Source organism: Mus musculus, chromosome 17 (assembly GCF_000001635.26).
Source record: "Mus musculus strain C57BL/6J chromosome 17, GRCm38.p6 C57BL/6J".
Classification (NCBI taxonomy): Eukaryota; Metazoa; Chordata; class Mammalia; order Rodentia; family Muridae; genus Mus; species Mus musculus.
Genome location: NC_000083.6, coordinates 26,954,536 through 26,976,498, shown reverse-complemented (window position 1 = coordinate 26,976,498; position 21,963 = coordinate 26,954,536). Strand labels below are relative to the sequence as shown.

The 21,963-nt window shown below is 54.0% G+C and overlaps 2 protein-coding genes across 30 annotated transcripts in view; both read right to left on the bottom strand.

The window, feature by feature from the left end:
* Window positions 1-295: 295 nt before the first annotated feature.
* Zbtb9 (zinc finger and BTB domain containing 9) lies at window positions 296-3,320 on the bottom strand. Its single transcript, NM_001005916.2, has 2 exons — window positions 3,185-3,320; window positions 296-2,943 (listed from the first exon to the last, which is right to left on the bottom strand). The coding sequence occupies exon 2, from the start codon at window positions 2,874-2,876 to the stop codon at window positions 1,497-1,499; it is 1,380 nt and encodes a 459-aa protein (NP_001005916.1). The 5' UTR covers window positions 2,877-2,943; window positions 3,185-3,320; the 3' UTR covers window positions 296-1,496.
* Window positions 3,321-4,064: 744 nt separating this feature from the next.
* The window catches only part of Syngap1 (synaptic Ras GTPase activating protein 1 homolog (rat)), a 31,223-nt gene continuing 13,324 nt past the window's right edge, over window positions 4,065-21,963 (bottom strand). For 7 of the 29 annotated variants that reach the window (XM_006524235.2, XM_006524241.3, XM_006524238.4 and 4 more), the window contains 13 exons: window positions 21,418-21,571; window positions 21,128-21,226; window positions 18,893-19,516; window positions 18,622-18,766; window positions 18,278-18,422; window positions 16,654-16,890; window positions 16,366-16,567; window positions 15,978-16,156; window positions 15,389-15,430; window positions 14,001-15,063; window positions 13,412-13,585; window positions 11,461-11,672; window positions 7,700-9,616 (listed from right to left, as the gene is read on the bottom strand). In XM_006524235.2, the coding sequence (XP_006524298.1) occupies window positions 9,178-9,616; window positions 11,461-11,672; window positions 13,412-13,585; window positions 14,001-15,063; window positions 15,389-15,430; window positions 15,978-16,156; window positions 16,366-16,567; window positions 16,654-16,890; window positions 18,278-18,422; window positions 18,622-18,766; window positions 18,893-19,516; window positions 21,128-21,226; window positions 21,418-21,571 (3,715 nt within the window). In that variant the 3' untranslated portion in view covers window positions 7,700-9,177. Of the gene's footprint in view, window positions 6,001-7,699; window positions 9,630-11,460; window positions 11,673-13,411; window positions 13,586-14,000; window positions 15,064-15,388; window positions 15,431-15,977; window positions 16,157-16,365; window positions 16,568-16,653; window positions 17,098-18,277; window positions 18,423-18,621; window positions 18,767-18,892; window positions 19,519-21,127; window positions 21,227-21,417; window positions 21,572-21,963 lie in introns of those variants that run through there. The other 22 variants (XM_006524237.2, XM_030249785.1, XR_003952116.1 and 19 more) reach the window with 21 other exon arrangements.

Here is a 21,963-nt window from a genome sequence, read left to right as displayed (position 1 = left end):
TTGTGGCCAGTCTGGGCTATATAGTAAGACGAGATCTCGACAAACCAAGACAGAGAACCAAGCAGTAGCAGCAGGTCAGACTCTGAGACATAAAGTAACTCACCTGAGGGTCCTCAGCAGCAGCAGGGCCTGCCCGAGTCCAGGATAGCACTCTCCATGTCAAGTCTCTGATACCAGCTCACTCTTCTCCCATTGATGTAACTGGCTGGGAAAGGAACACACTCATCTCCTGCAGCTCAGCTCTCCTGCAGCTCAGCTCTGCATCTCCACAGCACTCACTCAAGCCAGTCTACTGTCAGTTTAGATTTCAGGGCAGAGTTTATTAACAACCTTAAATTTCCCTTCACCTCCATTCTACTATCTACCCCTCTACCTCTACCAAGTGTGGGTGAAGAAAGCAGTACGGTCCCATTGTAGCTCCTCTGCAGACTTCACCACGTGTGGTTTCAACCCTGAGTTCCTCTAAGCAGGGCGATCTGCTCAGAGAGCAAATGCCACCCTGAGAGCTTTGTAGGTCACCTGCCATCTCCTGAGTTCGTGGGTCATATCTGTCATTGTGATCATAAGCAAGTTATCAGTGGTAGTGAAAGGCGGACAAGGTGAAGGCTGCTGAGGGAATACACTCTACTATGGACTTTCAGAATAGAATATGAAATGCTCAGTTTGCTAAAGTGCTCAAGTACTATTTTTACCCCTAAAGATAGGGTCTCACCATGTGTAGCCCTGGCTGGCCTTGAACTTAGAAGAGATCCACCTGCCTCTGCCTCCTCTGTGTTGTAATTAAATGTGTGCACCACACTTGTTGCATGTTCAAATACATTTTTCTTAAATGTATGAATGCTCTGTCTGCATGTATGCCTGCATGCCAGAAGAGGGCATCAGATCCATTTTAGATGGTTGTGAGCCACCATGTGGTTGCTGGGAATTGAACTCAGGACTTCTAGAAGAGCAGAGTGCTTTTAATAACTGAGCCATCTCTCCAGCCCCACTCAAGTATTTTTAAAAGGATATTTGGGAAAGGTGTATACTGGTGAGAACCTAAAAAGCATCTGGAAAATGACAGAAAGTACAGAAACAGAATACTGCTAACAGGGAGGGAGAAGCCGCTCAGACCTTAGTCTGGCAATTACTTGAGCTCTGAATCAAATGCATTCCTAGTTGGAGACCAGCTCCCTCTCCCCCCCATGAAGATGAAGTTAAGAGTTACTGGGTGACTATGCCCCAACTCCTCTCTCATTAATCTGAGCTCAGCAGTTCCTTCACTGGCTATCAATACAAAAAGGGCCATTTAGGTTAAGTGACCAGAAGCATGATTTTCTAAAGTCTGTCTAAACCTGGACTACCAGGGTGAGACCCATACCCAAGAGTAAGGGGTTCATGACAATATATATAATCTCTTGGAATGATTATACAATCCAGGACTGAGGTGGTGAAGGTAAGAGTCCAGCAGCAGCAGGGGCTATCTTGTCCTAGAAATCACTAGAGAGCACCAGTAGTCATTTGTAAGTCCAGTGGTAAGTGGGCCAGCCCTGGCCCTTGCATAAGTCCCGGTGGCGAAGGAAGAAGGCCTGGACACGGAATCGACGGCCACAATGGGGACACGCATGCAGAGCTCTCGCATGGGTCTTCATGTGCTCTGTTAGATGATGCTTCAACTTGAAACGTTTATTACAGATGCCACATCCAAAAGGGCGAAGGCTGAACGTCAACATGATGTGTCGGTCTCGTTTCGGCTTTACTGCAAACCGTTTTCCACACAAGCAAGCAAAGCACTTCCCATCTGCAGGGGGTGTCCCTCCTAGCTTCACAGGCCCATGCATAGCCTGCCCTGTTCCTCCAGGTCCTCCATCCCCTGACAGGATTTCATTCCCATGAAGATCCACTGGTTTCCACGATGGATCTCCTGCCCCAGACGATTCCCCTCCTCCTGAGGACAGCAAGTATCTCAGCTCCTCCTTCTCCTCAGAGTCCTCTCCAGATAGTACTTTGGTCTTTTCCTTTGTGCCTCTTGCTATCTCCTCCTTACACTCAACGTTTTCCTGATTCACATATAAGATTTGGGAAGCTTGTACAGGAGGGGCAGGAGGATCTACTGTTGAGCTCTCATCCTCTGAAGGCTTGCTGGGAAGAGCAGGTGTAGGCAATGGGTGGGATCCACAAGCTTGGGAAACCCCTCCCGACACTCTCTCCGGCTGAGGAGTCTGAAAGAGTGGAGCTGCTGACCCCTGCTCCTCTTCCTCCTCTACTTTCACCTGAATCTGTAACATTCCTTCTAGTTCACTCCCCTCCCCTCCAGCGGGGCTCTCAGGGAGAACAGAATTCTCTGTAGAAGCAGAGGAGCGTACTGGGTTCTGGAAAGGGGAAGAGCGAATGCACCAGCCTCCTGAAGATGTTGTGGAAATAAGTGTGAGGCTGGAGGCTCTTCCACCGGCTGAAATCCCACCAGACGTTTCTAGTTCTCGAAGAATCTCTGAGCACCGATCTACCACTTGCCACATCTGAAGGCCGCTGGCTACAAGGAGATGGGCAGGGAGGGCATCCAGCGGCAGGTGGAGGCTTCCTGAATAAATGAGCTGAAGCAGTCCCTCGAACGCATCGGCCTCGATGACATTCGGTAAAGTCAGTCGGGGCGCATCCCCCAAAAGCAGCTTGTCATGGAAGTAAGGAGAGGCAGCAGCCAACACTGCTTTGTGAGCCCTAAGTTCCCTGCCCTGAACCAGGAGGGACACATCACAGAACTTTCCCTCCAGCCTGTGGCGGTTCAGGGATTCCAGCAGCGAAGAGCTATGATGAGGGAACTCAATGTGGATTGTCTGTGGGGCTGGGTTGCATCTCGGAGATGAGGATGCGGGAGGCAAAGGAGTCGAAGCATCCATGGCTACCTCGGGAAGAGAAATAAATCCCGGGGAGTCGGGCAGTGCAGGGTTCTATACGGGGTGAAGGCTGCGGAGGAAAGAGACTGGGGTCACACAAGTTCGGGGTATGAGACCTGTCTCAAGCCGCTCGCCACCGACCCTTGAAAACTCTTCGGTGACAAGCTTCTGTATATTAGTTCCGCCCACCAGGAAACCCAACAAAACACCAGGGTTTACACCTCCAGGCCCAGCGGAAGCTAAGGAGGGAAGGGATGGCGCCCCACCTCGCCGGCTCCGGTCGCCCTCCGCCACCGCTCGCCCCTCCTCACCGTGCTCGCTCCGGCCGGCTCAGTGAGCTCCGGCCCCGCGACGTCCCACCGACACGCCCCCACCGCACGCGCGACCGCGTCGGAGCACCTCAACCGCCAGTGCGCCTGGCCGGCCGGAAGCTACCGCAGTTCCGCCGGACGCCAATGCGGCCAGGCACGGAGGGCGGGACCAGTTCTGCAGCCAATGGGAGAGCGGCAGCCTACAAGCCGTCTCCTCATTGGCTGTGCGGACGGAGGGCCGGGGCTTGGGGAGGGCGGCGGAAGTGGAAGGCGGTTCCCTCAGTTCTGGAGTAGCAGTGAGGGGAGCCACGGGCTCCGCAGTAAGGCTTGCTTCCCTCGTCCCGCCGCGCGAGGTAGGTGCTGCTGCCCTCCGCGTGCACGCGGGACAACCGGGTCTGAAGTCTGGAGCGCACGCTTGCTGAGGACCTGGGTCCTTTCCTCCATTTCGCAGAGGAGCGTCCTCACAATTAAGCCCTAAGTCAAGAGGGTCTTGCACAGACCCTGCACTTGGAGTCTTTGGGGCGCTAAAGCGAGTCCAGTGCTGCGGCGGAGAGAGAGCGGGAGTGTGAGTTTCACCAGGAAGACCCTGCGGTATATATTGTTCTCCTGACTGGGTGGTATAGTGTGTAATGTAAGAGGACTGTTCTTTCCAAAAGTAGTCCCTGTCACCCTTCAGGTCGTTCTGGAGACCCCGGGCTAAAAAGTCGGCCCAACGCCGGGGGAGGCAGCACTTAGTCCCAGCACTTTGGAGGCAGGGGCAGGCAGATCTCTTGAGTTCAATCAAGGCCACCCTGGTCTACAGAGTTCCAGGCCAGCCAGAGCCACACAAGGAGACTCTCTGTCTTGAAAATCCAAAAATAAATAAAAGTCAGCCCAGTGATAAAAGAACAATCTCCGTTTATTAAACATGATTTTTCTGTTTCACCACACACTCCAGAAAAGAAAAGAAAAAAAAAAAAAGGAAATGGGCCTGGGAGTGGGAGAAAAGGGGGGGCAGTGGTGGGGGACCAAGAGTCTGGGAGCAGGGGCAGGAAGGAGAACGAGTAAACAAACAGCAAAAAAAAAAAAAAAAAAAAAGAGTAAGAAGATCTTCTCCCTACTCTTAAGGTGGTGGGTGGGGAGGGAAGTGAGGGGTGGGGCTAGGGAGCCAGGAAGCTCTGTACAGAGGGGTCGCCTCCCAGCCCCCCTCCCCAATTATGTACAGTACAAACCCCAGATAATTACAACAGCCAAAGAGGAGGGAGGAGGTTCAAGGGTAAGGCCTGATGGGGAAAGCAGAGGAAAGGGCATGGGATAAAATTTCACATATTTACAACTTTTATATAAGTATAAATTTGGCCCCGGCTGGGTGGGTGTATGTAGAGGGTTAGACCGAAGGAGAGCTGTCCATACAAAAGAAAGATCGAGTCTGGAGTCTGGGAAGAATTCTCAATACCAAACGCAAGGAGTGAAGAGACAAGGCTGGGTAGGGGGCAGCAGTCAGAGAAGAGGGGGTACCCGGGAGGGGTTTCTCCCCTTCCATGGCCTACCCACCCCAAACCCCATCCATCCTACCTCCCCTATACCGCCAGAGAGCTATGTACAGAAAAACACCGAAAAAGCATGGAGCTGGCGGGAGGGAGGGAGACTGGGTGAGGGTGAGGGTGAGAGGGAAGCCCAGCCCTGTCCTACCTCCCCCAGGGGACAGAGTCATGTAAGGGGGCCCCCAAACACCCATCCTCCAACACAGGTCCCCCCATCCTGGGGGAGAGAGACATGGCTTTTCCTAGAGTAAGTTCCCCCCTCCCCATGGGAGTAGAGACAAGAGAGGGAAGGGGTAGAGGGCTGGCTGCATGTCAGGGTAGGGCAGATCAGCTAGTCTGTCCCTCCACAACCCAACACACATGGCCTCCTATACCCTAACCCCCTCATCCAAACCTCAATTCCACCCCACCCAACACACTGGGGGAGGGGGGGGCATAAGCCCCCTCACCCCGCTCTGGGACCAGCCAAGAGCAGATCAGGTGTGGGAAGAAGGGGAGGCAACTCCCATTCCCCCCTTGCCGCCCCCTCCCTGCCCCGGTGGCCCCCTCCACCCCATCTGGGTTCTGGGTGGGGAGAGTTAATGTAAGAGTGGAAAGAGGAGAAGGAGTTTGTGCGTGCTGAGCCCCCCCAGACGCTCCTGAGAAATCAAGGGGTAATAGGGCCCCCTCACCCGGGGTCCCCTCCCCATAACAAGGGGGGGCAGGGGAGGCCAAAATGGGGTGGTAGAGGGGAGTTATAGATTGTCAGCTCTGGTTACTGCTAAAAAATCACCCTGAAGTTGAAAGTTTGGAGGTGCCACACCCCCAGTGTGGGGGTGAGGGTCTGTCCCCCCAGTGCTCAGGGGAACTATGAGGCAGAGGACAGGGATAGCACCCCAGAGTGAAGGGGTCTGTGTGGGGTAGGTGGTGTACTGGGGTGAAAGAGGGCAGCTGAGGGTCCCACTCTCCCTCCTAGAATGGAGTAGTGGGGTCGGCAGATGGGTGCCCCAAGGAGGCATTAAGGGAGACAATCCCGCTGTCCCTTGGCGACGTCCAGTCCTGGTGGTTGGTGATGTTCCAGGGTGGGGTGCACAAGGAAGGAGGTCTGTGACGCTGGGTGGGCTGGGGTAGGGTGCACAGGGAAGGAGGTCTGTGATGCTGGGTGGGCTAGTGGTCTGCGGTGTTCCGGAACTCGCCGTTCTCTGTGATCTGCAGCCGGGGTGGGGGGGGTGGGGCTGGGGGGGCCAGGCCGTTCCAAGGTGGGGCCAGCGTCACACGCGGGTTTGTTGGACCCAAGGGGGGAAGCTGCCTCTCCTGCAAGACACCAAAGAGGAGAGCGCGGACTTATTGAGACGCTTCGCGGGGCCAGGATGTGGCCCCAAGCTGTGCTCACCCAAACCCAGCCCAGCCACAGCCATGTCCACCCTTCTCCTGTTTGTTTCTCACCTCCAGGAAACCTCACCCCAACTCCTACCAGGAGCCTTTGAACCAGACTTACACCAGAAAACCAGCTCAAAACCTGCTAGCTCTCACCTTCCCTCCAATATAATGCCCACTTCAGGAACTGTTACCCCCCCCTCAGCCCCACTTCCATGGAGCCCCCTCCCAGCACCCTCCACCCCAGGCAGGAACTTCCCAGAACGCACTGAGGAAACAGAGGAGGCAGTACAGTAAAACCTCATTAGTGCAAACCCCTACAGATCTGGAAGTTTGTTAATAATTTGAACAAAACCAGGACTTGAGTTTTCCTTTATCTGTGAAAAAAAAAGACTGTACTAAACAAATTGGTGGAAAACATGTCTGTAGGAGGGGACTTAACCTATGCCAGCAAACAGACTTCATTCTGTATGTGTGCTCCCTGAGGGCCTGTGTGGCAGGAAGCCTTGTGCACAGAGTTCTACTTACTGTGTTTGAAAGACAGGCATTTCCCTAAATAGACGTTGTCATTCAGTTTTGTCAGCTATCAGAGTGGACCTTTCAAATATAACATCCCAAACTAGGTTTGACTGTAGTGGAAACAGGAAGGGATTTGGGAGGTGATGTGGAGCGACATCTTGTAGGAAGACTCCCAATATTAGAGCAGTGGCCCTTGCCTTCCTAATGCTGCAGCCCTTTAATAGAGTTCCTCATGTGGTCACCCCAACCATCCAATTATTTTGTCGCTGCTTCAGTACTGTACTTTTGCTACCATTATGAATCATAATGTACATATCGGATGTGGGAACTCCTGTAAAGGGCTTGTTAGACCCCAAAGGGCGCATGACCCACAGGTTGAGAACCACTGGTTTAAAGCCATTCACTGTGCCCAGAGTGAATTCCCAGACTGGCTGTCCCTTCCTCCCAACCCTCCATCCTTCTTCTGCCTTGGTTCCCCTCCCCAGGTTTCCAGCTTGAGTAGCAGACCCTAGAGGCCACTCTTGGGCCTATTTTCAGAAGCTTCTATGGCTCTTTTACCCACTTCATGGCTCCTCCTCTCAACGCAGCCTTCTGTGTCTGTGCTGGAAGAGGGGGCCGTGTGGCCCCACAATGTTGGACACGTACTTGGCCTTTAAAATCCAACTTAAAATGAATTCTATTAGGTTTAAGTAGCAGCTGGGCTGCAGTGAGATCAAAGCCTACAAATAGTTTGGAACAAATAACCAAATTACTGTCTAAGCTACAAGACATTTAGGTAGGGCAGCATGTAGTTATATCTGACCCTATCTCCAAAGGACACACAAAAAAAATGCAGCCTCCCGAGATCAGCTTCCCCCACCTCCGTATCAGAATCAAAGACTCACCTGTTGTTACAAGGCCACCCCAAATATAACCTTAGACAAGCTACCCTCTGGGCTCAGGGTATGTCCCAGGCAGTCAGTCGTGGAAGACCCTGAGCACACACAGCAGGAGAGCAGGGAAGGAACCCCAGATCGTCTCCACTCTGCATGTCTGCTCATAACGACACATGGGCATGCCCCCTACGCCCTCATGAACCCAAATTTAGAAACTGGATAAATTAGGGTACCATTATTCATTTTACAAAAGAATTCACTGCAGGAGTCCTCTTTAAATGGTGAGGCTCCTTGGTGTCTCTCAGCATTTATTTACAGATCACTGACAACTGTGACAGAGGCCGGGCAGGCAGAGAGTAAAAATTACACTGTGGAGCCACTGCCCACCACAGATCCTTCCCACAGAAACGTGCCTCGGGACAGGTGGACCCGACAGCTCCCTATTCACTGGCTTTTAGGTAGGATATGTGTCCTGAAAGGCTCCTGGGCGGCAGTGGGAGAGATGAGTGGCATTACCAACAGCAACTTGGGCTCTGCCAGAAGAGGCTATTTAACATGCTGTTCCTGGTGTCCCTGCCTGGTACTAAATCTGGCGACTGAGCCCCTGAATACATTCTAGGGAGCAGTTTTCCCTCACTTGTGACTCACAGTCCGGCCTCAAATCTGCCCAGGACCTGTGCTCGCCTGTGCTGCCTGCTCTGTCACTGCCAGGACATCTCAACAGCAGCTCTTCCAGGGCTTCCGCCCAGCAGAACTAAGGAGGCCTCAGATTCCTTCTGCCTCACAGGTGCAAAGGAGAAGGAGCAAAGAAGGCCACAGCAGGAGGGGGTGAGGGATCAGGAGAGGAAGCAGGAACCTGACCTACCTGCTGGAGTCAGCACAGCTCTCTAGCCTGGCCCCAGCGCAGTATCCCTCCACCCTGTCCCACCCACTCCAACATCCCAGCTCCCAAGGACGCTCTGGTGAAATGGGGGGTGACAGACAGACACTGGATAGGTAGAGGAAAGGAGGGTGGTGCCAGGAGGTGGCTGGTGGGCCAGTCTGGAGAGAACTGGGAAGCCTGTAACTCTGCTTGGTCTTTCTAAGGGTCCAATTTGGTACTACTAGGCATCAAAGGGTAGGTGTGGGGTGTCAGCAGGTGAGCTCTGGTTGTACCTTGGGAAGGGGTCTGTGCAGGAGGTGTCGGGAGGGAGGGGTCTGTGGAGGGTCTCTGGGTGTGGTGCACAGCAGTGAGAGGGGAGAGGCTCCAGAGAGTTGGAGGGGGTGGGCTTCACCACCAACCTGCAGTGGTCCGGAGTCACCTCCCCCAGTGTCCTCCGCCCGTGGTCAAAGCGGAACCAGGAGAATTACCTGATGAGGAGCTGCAGGGGGAGAGAGTGGGGTCATGGGGTCAGGAAGCTTGGTGGTGGTGGCAGGGATGCCTGGTGGTTAGAGCAAAGGGAGGAGGAGTATGGATAGGAAAGAGCAGGATCTGAGGGAAGCAGGGGCCAGGGTGCAGAAAGGCCTGGAAGCTGGCTGAGGAGCAGAGAGGGTGGCCACAAGGAGTTAGACAGTAGCCTCGGGAAACACCACAGGTCAAAGGGAAGTTGAACTTCAACTATGGAAAGGGGTCTCCAGGAGAGGCCTTTTGGATCTGAAGAGTCAAGAGTCAAGAGAACCTTGAGTCTCTAGGGTACCCAGGGCTAGATAAATGACAGCTCAGATTACAGTATGCTCCGTTCTATCCAGGAGAACCTTCAGCCTTCTGGCTAAGAAGAGCTGAAGGAACAGACAGGAGTGGGCTGGGAGGAGGCAGGGGAGCTGAGAGGCTGAGGCTCTGGTGGCAGGCGGTCCTGAGATGCAGGCAAGAGTGGGAAGACAGGACAGGAAGGCACAGGAGTAAGGCTGGCTCTGCCAGGAGTGACGGAGGCACAGACAACGGGATGCAGATGAATAGACAGACAGGACAACAGGAGACAGACAGACGGTGATGGGGCCAGGGCGGCGCGGCTGGTGCGGTGAGTGCACAGAGACGGTGGGATGGATGGGGATGGGACACGGAGAAGATAAATGACATTGTAATTTCCACCTGAGCGTCGAGCAGCCTCTTCTTGGGCTCAGGCAGCGGCTCAGCCATGGCGGGGTGGTCCCGACGCAGCTCCTCCTCCACCAGCATCAGCCTGAAGGGACGGGCTTCAGTGGGGTTAGTGGCGGGCACGGACTCAGAGCCCACCTGAGGTACTTTTGACCCTGGGGAACCCCTGCATATCTGGAAAAACCTCTGATATTTCCCCTCGCAGAATTCTTCTTCCCCCATTACCTAAAAGATGCCTGTCACCAGAGTCTTGCTTTCCACTTTCTCCCATGGATCTTCATGCCTACCTTCTGGGGCCTTTTTAAAGACATGTATGTAATTATGTATGTATGTTGGTTGGTTTTTTGGGGGGACAGTTTCACTGTGTATCTTTGGCTGGCCTGGAACTCACTGTGTAGACAGGCTGACCTTAGACTGAGATCTGCCTGCTTTTGCCTCCCATGTGATAGAATTAAAGGCATGTGTCACCATATCCAGCTTTGTTTTTCAAGACAGGGTTTCTCTGTGTAGCCCTGGCTGTCCTAGAACTCACTCTATTAGACCAAGCTGGCCTCAAACTCAGAGATCTGCCTGCCTCTGCCTCCAGAGTGCTGGGGTTAAAGGCTTGTGTCACCACCACCGCCAAGCCTATATATATTTTTCACTGTGTGTATCTGTGTGTGGGTCTGTGCACACGAGTTCAGGAGCCTGCAGAGGCCAGATGTATGAGATGCCCCTGTAGCTAGAGTTCCAGACAATTATAAGCTACCTGAAGTGGGTGCTGGGAATTTGACTCAGATTCTCTAGAAGAGCTGTATATCCTCTTAAGCACTTGAGTTCATCCCTCAAACTCATGAAAGTAGACTTGATTTGTGGTTTTCAGATAGTGTCTCACATTCTAGGCAGGGAAGCCTAGAACGCCCTGTGTAGCTGTATCCTCCTGCCTCCGCCTCCTAAACGTTGGGATTACAGCCATGGGTGCTCCTGGTGAGATTTCTATGTCATTGTTTGTCTGTTTGGTTTGTTTGTTTGTTTGTTTGTTGAGACAGGTTTCTCTATGCAGCCCTGGCTAGAACTCTCTATGTAGCCCAGGCTGGCCTCACACTCTAAGAGATCCACCTGCCTCTGTCACCTGAAAGCTTGGATTCAAAGTGTGCACAAGTAAACAGGTAGTGTGGGTGCACGCCTTTAATCCCAGCACTCTGGAGGGAGAGGCAGGCAATTTTCTGAGTTTGAGGCCAGCCTGGTCTACAGAGTGAGTTCCAGGATAGCCAGGGCTACACAGAGAAACCCTGTCTGGAAAAAACCACAAAAGTGTGCACAACTCTGTACAACTAGGTTTCTGTATCTCAAAGTCTCCTGCCAGCCAGATCCCCCAGCTCAGCCGGCCTCCTAGAGACCCTGTGTGCAGAGATGGAGCTTCTGGGCCCCGTGCACCATGCACGAGTTACTGAGGACTCATCTCATAAGAGAGTCCTTGCCATGGACTTCAAGTGTCTCAGGCAGAGACCATTTTCTTCTAATTAAATCTCACTCAAAACATTACAGCAGATCTGGGTGCAGCTGGCGCTGGCTGTGATAGCCCCTGAGGAGGCAGGTTCTTTGGAACACTGACAAGCTAAAAGCCCTCTAATGGAACCCATTCTAAGCCTGGGCAAGGAGCTCTGGCCAGGGACACAGGAGTGATTAAGAGTTCCTGTGGCTAGGAACTGCCTCTTAGCTCTGTGGTGAACCCCACAGGCTGGGCTAAGAAGAACTGATAGGGAGTCCAGGCCTAAGTCCAGACACTGGTGGCTAGGCTACAGTCACTGGTGTATCTCTAGGGCTTCAGGAGTTAGTGTGCAAGCAGTGGCGGGCCGCAGTAAGAGCAGCTCAATGCCTTAAGCAGGTTTCCCCCTCTCCCTCTCCCTGCAGCCTCAGCCCCTCCTCCCTCCCCGGGCCGCCCCTCACCTGCCAATGATGCTCTTGATCTGGGAGTCCTTCTCCACCTGCTGCTGTCTCAAGCGCTTCTCACTCTGCTCCAGGCGGGCTTGGTACTGCATCAGGATCTTGCTGGTCTGTTCTTCCTGGGACAGCAACCTCCGCTCATACTCTTCCAGCTTCCGGTTGGACATGTGTAGCCTCTCCTTCAGCGAATGTATCTCCTCCTCATACTCCTTCACCTGCCCGCCGGGCACATGACCCCGTACTGTGAGAGGCGCCCAGCCTTGGCTTTACCAGCCCACTCCCATCCCTGTCATTTCAGCCATGGCAAAGGAGTACCCCCATCCTTTCTCTGCCTACTGAACACTCTTATCTGCTTTTAAGAAAGCTCTGAAATAATACTGAGGCTTCTTCAAGGTGGTGCAAAGTCAAAGTCAGCCCCACACCTTCGAAGTGTGCCCTGCTCTCACGCATGCGTGGGGCATATGGGGCTACAGGGTCTGTCAAGACTCCTGGCCACTCCCTGAGAAGCTTCTCTACAGATTAAAGCCAGAGGGACAAACATTCCAAAGCAAGATTGAGCACATGGGGATAGGGGAAAAAAAACAAGCCACACTGGGTGAGGTGGGGGCAGGTGCTGTCTCGGGTATGACTCCCTCCCTAGTCCTGTCCTACAGACAAGAAGTCAAGGGGCTCCCAGACTGAGAATACAACTATTCCAGGAACAGAAGAGCTCAGACCAGGCTCTTCATTTCCATGTGGCTTAATGTAGTCAATACATGTAGTACTTGTATGTTCTGTTTTTTTCTGGTGCTAGGGATCAAACCCAAAGCCCCATTACTATCTCTATTCCCAGCTTACACATAGCTACTCAGCAGTTAAATAACGCTAAAGCTTTAGCTCCTGAATTGCAGCGGCACACACAGGGGTCACACGGGGCACCACTAGCCATAGGCAGTGCATCTTCCCAGCTGATTGTCCCTTCTAGAAGCTCTTGTGTGTGGTGCTGAACTGGGCTTTCCTCATCTACTATACAGCTGGGAGAGGCGACCTAAGAGGCCTTTACCAGGCTGGCAAGATGGCTCAGTGGGTAAGAGCACTGACTGCTCTTCTGAAGGTCCCAAGTTCAAATCCCAGCAACCACATGGTGGCTCACAACCACCTGTAATGAGATATGACGCCCTCTTCTGGTGCATTTGAAGTCAGCTACAGTGTACTTATGTATAATAATAAATTAAAAAAAAAAAAAAAAAAAGGCCGGGTGTGGTGGTGCACGCCTTTAATCCCAGCACTCGGGAGGCAGAGGCAGGTGGATTTCTGAGTTTGAGGCCGGCCTGGTCTACAGAGTGAGTTCCAGGACAGCCAGGGCTATACAGAGAAACCCTGTCTCAAAAAAAACCAAAAAAGAGGCCTTTACCATGCTCTGAAGGCCTACTCCTAAGCCATGCCATTCTAGGCGAACAGCAGAGGGAATTCATGGCCTGGGATAGATGGCTGCCTTGGGACAAGAGTGCTTAGCCCTCTGGTAGAATTTGCTGATACCTAGGGCCTCATGCGTCCTAGCAAACATCTGCCCCACAGCTTTCTTTTCACTTTTTATTTTGAAGCAGGGTCTCCTTAGGTTGTCCAAGCTGGCCTTGAGCTGACATTGCCTGCCTCAGCCTCCTGAGTAACAAACAGTTCACAGGCCTGTGCTAGCAGGCTCAGCTTGGGTGGTTTCCACATATGCCCTAATCCTGGAGCAATTCTCTTCCTCAGAGCTGAAACGAAACAGCTCTCTCCATCTCTAGTAGAGATAGTATAGATAACCCACAGAGAGAGTTGGACTAAAAGACTCTTTCTACTCTTAATAGAAAAGAGGACTGTCTGCTTCTTTTTACCCTGTTGACTGAGCATGGGTGTTTTCCCTTGGAAGCACTGACGGCCTTCCTCCCCTGGCATGGTAAAGGAGGGACGGGCAGAGGGAAGGCCAGCGTACCCTGTCCAGCCGGCTTTCGTCCATGGACTTGGAGTACTCCTTGAGCTTGTACTCTTCTCGCTCGATGTGTGCACTCTCGATGTCAGCCGACAGGTGAGGCATGTTGGAGACCCAGGCTACGGTCCGCTCCGAGGCTGGCATTGTGGGGTTAAGCGTGGATGGAGTCTGGGAATGCTGAGACCAGCGAGGAAGGGCAGACAGCAGAAAGGTGGGAGAGGGAGGGCGTGCTCAGAGGAAGAAAACACAAATGATCCCCCCACACCTGCTCCCCTGCCTTAGCCCTTTTCTGTCTGAACTAGTGAAGTTATGCTGCCTGCCTGGATGAAGTGCTAAGGCTGGGGTCCTCAACTGTTCATCTACACATCCTTGGTACTTCAACACTTCATGGGACATTGCTGAGGGCCCTCTTATGTTTGTGAGATTTTTGTTTGTTTAGAGACAATTTCACTACCTAGCCCTAGCTTCCTTCCATCTTGCCTCTTGAGTGGTGGGACTACCGGCCACAAAGAAGGAGACTTGTCACACCAGACTACACTGTTGCTTCCCTCCCTGCTTGTCACCCGCCCCACCTCACCCTGCCCTCACCTACCTGCTTGGTGATGGAGGGCTTGAGCCCCCCACCCCCTCCGCCCCCGCTGCCCCCGCTGCCCCCAATGCTGCCCTCTTTGCTGAGGCTCTGCTGCCGAGGACGGGCAGGTCCGTAGCTTGGCTCCGGGGACTGCAACAGGTTCCCGCTAGACGGCCGAGGTTTCTGGGCGGCACTCACTGTCAACTGTTGAGACTTGCCCCTCTGCAAGGGGGGTGGCTGGCCCCCACCGCTGCCCCCGCCGCTGCCCCCTCCCGGCCCTGAGGGAGCTGGCCTCTGGGGACCGATGGTAATCTGGGGAGGGGAGAGCATGTGCTGTAGACTGTCCTGAAGCGAGAGCTGCCGGCGGGTAAAATCAGTGCCAGAGGGTCCAAACTCGTCGCTGTAGCTGTGGCTGTGAAGGATGGAGGCGGCGGGGGGCTTAGGGACCCCTGAAGAGAGGTCCTCGCTCTTGCTATAGCCATGGAATGGGGCAAAAGTGTCCCCTGGGGGTTCTCCCCCTCGGTGGTGGTGATGGTGGTGGTGGTGGTGATGGGAGGAAGGTGGACCATGACCACTGCTCCCTCCATGGCCTGCTGGGGGCCCTGGCCCATCAGCAGCCATATGGAAGAGAGGGTTCTGGAAGGAAAGGGGGATGCGCAGTTGCTGGGCGGGGACACCATCTGTAGTGACCCCCATCTGGCTGAGGCGCATGCCAGCTGCTGTGATGGAAGAGCCACTCCCCTGGGAGAGGCGCCCGGCAGGTGCAGGCCGCAACCCCAAAGCTGCTGTCAGCGAGGCCTGGCTGGAATGCAACAAGTCCCCAACAGCTGCCAGGTTGGAAACACTGCTACTGTTAAGGCGACCTCCAGGCCCGTCGCCCTGAAGGTCCAGCATGGACACACTCTTGTTGACACTCAGCATCTTCTGCTCTGGCTCTGTGATGTCCGAGCTGCTCGTGCAGTATGCTGGGGAGGACCGGGCCAGTGGTGGCCGGCTCACATAGAAAAGGTCTTTACCCCCACCGGGTGGTGGTGGTGGTGGTTTTTCCTTGGTTGGGGAGGGGAGGCGAGCCATGTCCATAGAGCTGTTGGAAGCAAAGGGGGACACAGGCAGAGTGAGGCCAGGACAACTGGCGCCTGAGCCTGTGGGCTGGTGCTGGCCTTAGGTGAAAGTGGGGCCCACGGGGGAGGAGGGCCGAGAGCTGGTGGTGGCAGCCCTGAAGAGGCAGGCCGGGAGGATGGGAGAAGGGAAGGGACAAGGCCTAGGAAGGGCGTTAAGGCCTGGAGAAGGAGGAGTGAGGGCTGGTCTGGGCAGGCGTGGAGGAGATGAGGTGCACTGTGAAGGACAGGAGCAGAGGTGGGTGAAGGCCAGTGCAGCAGGACAGAGGGTGGGGAGCACAGAGCCCTCACCTGTTGAGGCCTCGAGCCATGAAGGATTGAAGGTCGATGGAGCTGGAGAGAGATGCAAAGGGGCAAGCACAGACAGGAGAAGGAGAGCGGTGTGGACAGATGATAGAGGAATGGTGGGAGGGAGGGGCGTGGTGTTGTAGACGGAAGACACGGGTGAGGAACAGCAGAGTAATCACAAGATGAAGGACACCGTCTGAGCTGAGGCCCAGGCCCTCCCTGCCCTCCCTCATCAAATCGGATGCTGGGCTCCAGGGCCCACTCGGCTCCACCTGCTGCTTCTCTGAATGCTGGATCGTGGAGAGCTCTCTGGGGCAAGGTGGTATGAGGGAGCAGGGGCTTAGGTCTCTTAGAGACACCTGATGACTTAGGTACCACATGGCTGAGCCACAGCCTAAGGACAAGCAGTAGGTTGGCAAGGGAACCAAGTGAGCCAGCTGTGGCAGGGTCCCACTGCCTGCACCCTTACCACTGTCCCTAAGAACTTTCCCTTCTTCCCTTCTGAGCGCTAGAGATACAGACAGGCCCAGCGAGAAGCATCCAGGAGCATTCAGGCTCCTAGAGCATAGCAGCATGGAAGCAGGGTGCTCACCTATTGAGGTCCCGCATCATGTAGCCCTGCATCTCGGCTGATGGCCCTCGCAGCACCATGGGCTGAGACCGAGTCCGTTCACTCTGGCGGCTTGGCTGCCTTTGGATGTTAGGGTTCCTCAGGGCTGTGCTGATGTCATTGAGGAGCCGGGGCAGTGGGCCCAGCTTCAGGAGGGCTTCCTGGAAGGACAAGGCTGTCACTTGATGAGTAAGTGCCCAGTTCTAAGAGGGCCTCAGAGGCCATGGGTAGAGGTTTTGTGATGTGTACTGGAAGTGGTGGTGACATTTCTGGGAACAGGAAGGTGACAAGAGTTCTGTGCAGAGATAATCTCTCAGCCCAGGTGCCTCTGGAAGTACCTGGAGATGGGACAGAGGGGACCTCCACTGACCTTGCTGAGCTGGGGCAGCACCTCCCAGAGCAGGGCGTGAAGTGTGGAGAGCTCGCGGCCCAAGTCTATATAGCCCTCAAAACTGCTGCTGTTGGTCAAGGTGTCCAGGTTGGATATCTCATACAAGAACTGCTGCATAGAGCCCCACTCCAGCTCCAGAAACTCATTCATGAAGCCCAGGAAGTCCTCCTTTGAGGTAAACCTGGACAGGGGCACAGATGCTGTGGTGACTTGGGAGACCCTTCCAGAAGCCCACGGCCATCCCACCCTTCCTGAAGTTTCCCTCACTTGGAAAAGTTGGCCAGGTTCTGGATGACCTTGGCGATGAGGGTGAGGGTTCGTGAGGTCTGCTCATCTGGGTACTCCTGCATAAGCCCAAATAGACTGGGCGACATAATGGCCGGGCAGAGGAAGCGCAGGAAGAGCGAGGCGCTGATCAGCCTGTCAGCAATGTCCTCTCGGCCCCGCTCTGCGCAGCGCAGCCGCCAAGATGCAAACACCTCCTTCAGCTCCCTCGGGAACACGCTGGGGGGAAGGGGTGGGGAGACAGAGAGAGAAAGAGAGAAAGAGAGACCGGGACTGAGCCCCAGAGACCCTCAGCTTTCAGGGAACATGCTGAGGGGGTGGTAGAAGGTGAGGGTGTGGAGACAGGTGAGAGAGACCGGGAGGGAGGGACTGCAGGAGAAAGACAGGAGGCTGCTGAAGAAGAGGGCCACAGTAGAGGAACAGATTCTGGAGAGAGAAATGGAGAGGGGGAGAGGGGTGAGGGGAGATAGACACGTGGGAGAGAGACGGAGGGTGGGAGAGAGACAAGGAAAGGAGGAGAAGAAAAACAGACACCAGGGAAGAGACAGAGATGGGAGAGAGATGGAGGGTCACTTGAGGTACAGGGAGCTCGGACCCCCCAACTCTTCTGGATTCCAGGGAAATGGGGATGGACGTGCCCCAGGCATGATCCCCAGTCCCTGGAATGGCTCAGCTCACTCTTTCCCGCCTCCCAGTGCTACTTCCATGTCCCACTGACACCTTAAACTTGACTAGTGTAAAACAGAGCTCACCATCGCCCCCACACTGCCAGCTGGCTCCTCCTTCTGACTCCCTGGTTCTGTCAATGAGGCTGTGGGTCTCCTAAGCACTGCAGTCTCATGACCTCTTGAGTCATCCTGACTCCCACACAACCCCTCAGACGACCCCTACTGATTTGATCCTTCCTCTAGCTGGTCTTGAGCAGACCCTTTCTAGGCCTTCTAACTACACCCTGATCCAACATCTGGTTTCCACACCTGGACCAGAGCCTCCAATGGTCTGGGCTGCTTTCTCTCCCTCCCCATATAGCTCACTGACTTGTGAGCCAGTCTCAGTCATGCTTCCTCCTGGTACCAACTCCTTCAAAGCTACCCCAAAGCATTTTGACAGTTGCAGACTCCTGAGCCCTGGACTTCCAGATTCTCTCATTCCCAAAGCACAGCTCTCTCCTATTGCCTCCACTAGAGCCATGTGCACCAGCTGCCAGCCATCCTCTGAAGCTCAAAGGCCTCCTCACATCACACCTGTGCTATCTCACGGCCCTGGAAATGTCCTTTGCCTACTGTGTACAGATGCCAGCTCCTGAGCCGGTCCTCACAGCCCAGCCCTGGGCACCTCATCACTGCTCTATCTACCCAGGGGCCCTCCCTTAACACACATCATAATGGCTCTGTGGCTTTTCTTGCATCTCGTGTGTCCCTGCTCACTTTGGTTAGAGGCCATCTGAGGTCAGGAAGCAGCCCTCATTCACCTCTTTGTTCTATGATACCCCAGAAAATGCTTTGCCCGTACTGATGCTCAGTCCTCTGAGGATGGACAGATGGATGAACAGATGAACACACAACTGCCCAGCCCTGGCCCCCCAGCCCAGCGTTCCCAGTCTCACCAATGGGAGTTGACCACCTTGCACAGGGCCAACTCACAGCACATCCGCAGGTTGGCCTGGTGCTCTGCCAGACTGGACGCTGTGCACTTGATGGGGTCTACTTCACAGTTCTCCTCAGATTCATACAGAGCACGAATGAACTCCCCTGGGAGGATGTACAACAGGGAGCGGTCACACTTTCCAAGGGCAGGGACAGGGGCTCCCTGGGTTGGAGGAATGGCAGAATCAGATGGTTGGAGGCTGGGGTCCTGGGACTCTGAGGAAGGTGGATATGGGGTCTGGGAAGCCAGGTTTAGGGGAGGTGGGGTGGGCACAAGGAGGTTCAGGAAGAAGGCCTGAAGTACCAATGGCATCCTTGAGGTATTTCTGGCCAATCAGTCTCATATACTCTTCTATGGCTTTAGTGGCGAGCGTGTTCTCTCGGAATATGAGGTGTTCCCGCTCCATGAATCGGTCTACCTCTGACATGGCCATGTCTGAAAGGAAGTCCTGGAGCCCAGGAAAACCCCAGGGTCAGCCTCTACAGAGTCCAACCTCATGATCTTATTCTCTCTTCACCGCCCACAAGCTGGCAGCCATGCTCAAGCCAGCTTTCCCTGGGGCCACAGTGCTCACCTTGGCCTTGCCTGTGCTCTGCAGGATGTGAACCAGTGCACTGGCCACCTCTTCCTTGCCTTTGACATTCAGGGCAGGCTCCAGCACTGCACATAGCATCCGGTAATGGTTGGTCACATACTCTGCAAACTCCTTATACAGCTCCATGGGCAGGATGCTCATCGTCTGGTAACGGGCTTTCAGTCTCACAGCAGGACAACCTCCTTTCCCTTTGCCCCCTGAGCCACCCCCTGACCCTCCTCCTCCCCCCGAGCCCATGCCCCCAGAGCCCCCACTGCCTGTCGGCAAGGTCACGGGGTACCACTGCTCTGTGAAGTGGCGCCCAGCTAGGGTGGCCACTGGAACAGTCACCAGGCCAACGTAGCCAGCCTTGTCCTTCTTCCGCTTTTTGTCTGAGTCACGGTACAGATGCAGCCGAAGGGCCCGGACGGCAGGCAGGTTGTTAAACTCAAAGTGCTCGCCCCAAAAGACGGTGTCTCCTGAAGCCGAGCGGGGCTTGGAGGTGGTTCGTGCATACAGCATGTCGTCCAGGCACAGCTCACAGTAATATCTCTTCTTGGGGGGCAGCTCTCGAGCCTCTATGATCCATAGCTTCAGCACGTTATCTACTCGGCGGCTGTTGTCCTGGCATGAGGAAGTGGTTGGGGCAGATAAAAGGGTGAAGACAGACACACCAGAAAGACAGTGAGCACACGAGATCAAGATGGTGGCCGTAAGGAGAGCAGTAAGTACACTGGGTTCGAATAGTGGCGAATTATTTCTCTCTAGAATCTGAGAAATAGTGTCCTGGCAGATGTCAATTCAGATGAGGGCATACTTGATTAATGTCATCTCTTAATCCAGCAATTGGTGACTTTATCACATTAGAGACATACAGAAGGAAGCTAGCCATGTAAAGAGGGACAGACTGAAGGTGACAGCTTTCAGAACTGACATGGCCTTGCTCATCTTGGACTTTAGACCCCTGATCTGTGAGAGAAGAGCTTTGGCTGGCTCAGTTCACGGTGACTTTTTTTACAGCAGCCTTGGATGCTAACAGAGAAAGGAATTCCTACAGGATTAATGCTAGGAGATGCTTAGGTGATGAGTCAAACGCACTGAGGGCCAGCAAGATGGCTTCCTTGGTGAAGGTGCCAGTGTGAGTGTGAGCCTTAGGACCCACAGCAGAGTGGGAGGGGCTCTGGCCTCCACGTGAGCACTGTGACCTCCCCCGTTTCCCCCCCTACAAGTAAATATGGAAGTTTTTAGATTATTTACTTTTTTTTTTTTGAAACAGGATCGCTCCACACAGCTTTGACTATCCTGGAACTCACTCTGGATTGGACTCACAGAAATCCACCTGCTTCTATGCTGGGATTAAGGCCTATGCCACCACGGCCTGCAACATTTTTTTTTTTTTAAGTAAGGAAGACCTCAAAGATACAAATGAGAAAGTCCCACAGAAACATCAGATGTTGCAAAACAAAATAATACTTGCGTTAAGCATAGGGCCAACAGCTGGGCAGTGATGGCGCATGCCTTTAATCCCAGCACTTGGGAGGCGGAGGCAGGTGGATTTCTGAGTTCAAGGTCAGCCTGGTCTACAGAGTGAGTTCCAGGACAGCCAGGGTTACACAGAGAAACCTTGTCTCAAAAAAAAAAAAAAAGTACTAGGGCCAGTACAGTGTGAGCTGAGGGCTGACTTGAGGAGGGCCCAAGCTCCTGGTGAGAGTCACATGCTACGGCACTATGTGGAAAGCAGTGTGGTACCTGGGCCATGTGTGGTTCAGATTGTGTCTAGTATTTTAAGTGGGATTTCTTAATAAAGGCCCTGGGGGAAAAAGAGGAAGATGGCCAGGACTGTGAGCCTGCTACAAACTGGAGTCAGACCAGCTGACAGACTGGCAGCTTTTTCTCAGGGAACATAAGTCTTGGCTCTGTCAAGGGGACCCTGAGGTCACCAAGGCCAACTGTACTTGGTAGACTTTATAAAGAGAGCCAGGGTTCACAAAGTACTGCGAGTGCAGCTGGAAGACCACCCATTAGGTGTGAGGTGTGAGCGAGGCCTTCCATCAGATCCTTGGCTCATGGCTTTCATGGCAGGGAAGTAGAGCATGATGGAAGGTAGCAGTTGGGGGAAAAAGGGAATAAAGGGGAATTCTGAATAATGGAAGTCACCCCAGGGCCCTCCTTCCAAATCCCCACCCTTTAGCTCACTAGGCCCCCAGCCTCCTTGGTTCCCTTCTTCCCCAGTACCTTGTTGGGTTTTACAGCCCTCTGCAGATTCTCAATCCATTTGTCCCTTTCAGCTGCAGACCGACAGGCAAAGCATTTTGTTCCAGATGATGTTGTTACCTGGAGAGGAGTGTGGATTTGAGGTGGGGCTCCAAGGAGGGGTGATTCCTAGAGGCTGGAGACTACACCACACCTTCCTCCCTGGTCCAGCTGTTTCCCTGACAGCTCCACATGCCCGTACTCCAGGCCCTCGAGGCCCCACCCTCCTGCATCCCTGCCCACTCAGTCCATCTCAGCACAAAGGCTACTACCTCAAAGCAGAACTCCTGACCCAGGATGGAGCTGTGTACTGGCTTGATAATGGAGTCTTCATCCAGGTTGAGCTCCAAGGCCTCAGCAGCACTACTGGGACTCAGCAGGGACTCGTGGGAATGTGACTCCTTGAAGCTCTGCATCAGCCGGGCCCTGGCAGCACAGGGGTCAGAAAAACATCAGGGAAGGTCCTCTCTCCTCACTGAGGACTCTGCTCACCAGAGGAAGCCCAGGCTCCTCCTGTGGATGTGGGAGGTACGGGGTAGGGGTGGGGGGCGCAGGGGGGAACCAAAACCCTTCAAGAGACCTATCTGCATCAACTCATACTCAGGATACCTAGAAATAGCTCAGAACTGCTGGGCGTAGTAACACACACCTTTAATCCCAGCACTCAAGAGGCAGAGACAGGTAGATCCCTGTTAAGTCTGAGGCCAGCCTGGTCTACATAGCAGGCCCCAGGCTAGCCAGGGTCACACAGTGAGACCTTATCTTTAAAAACAAACACAAACCATGTCGAAAACGAAACAACAACAACAACAAAAGAA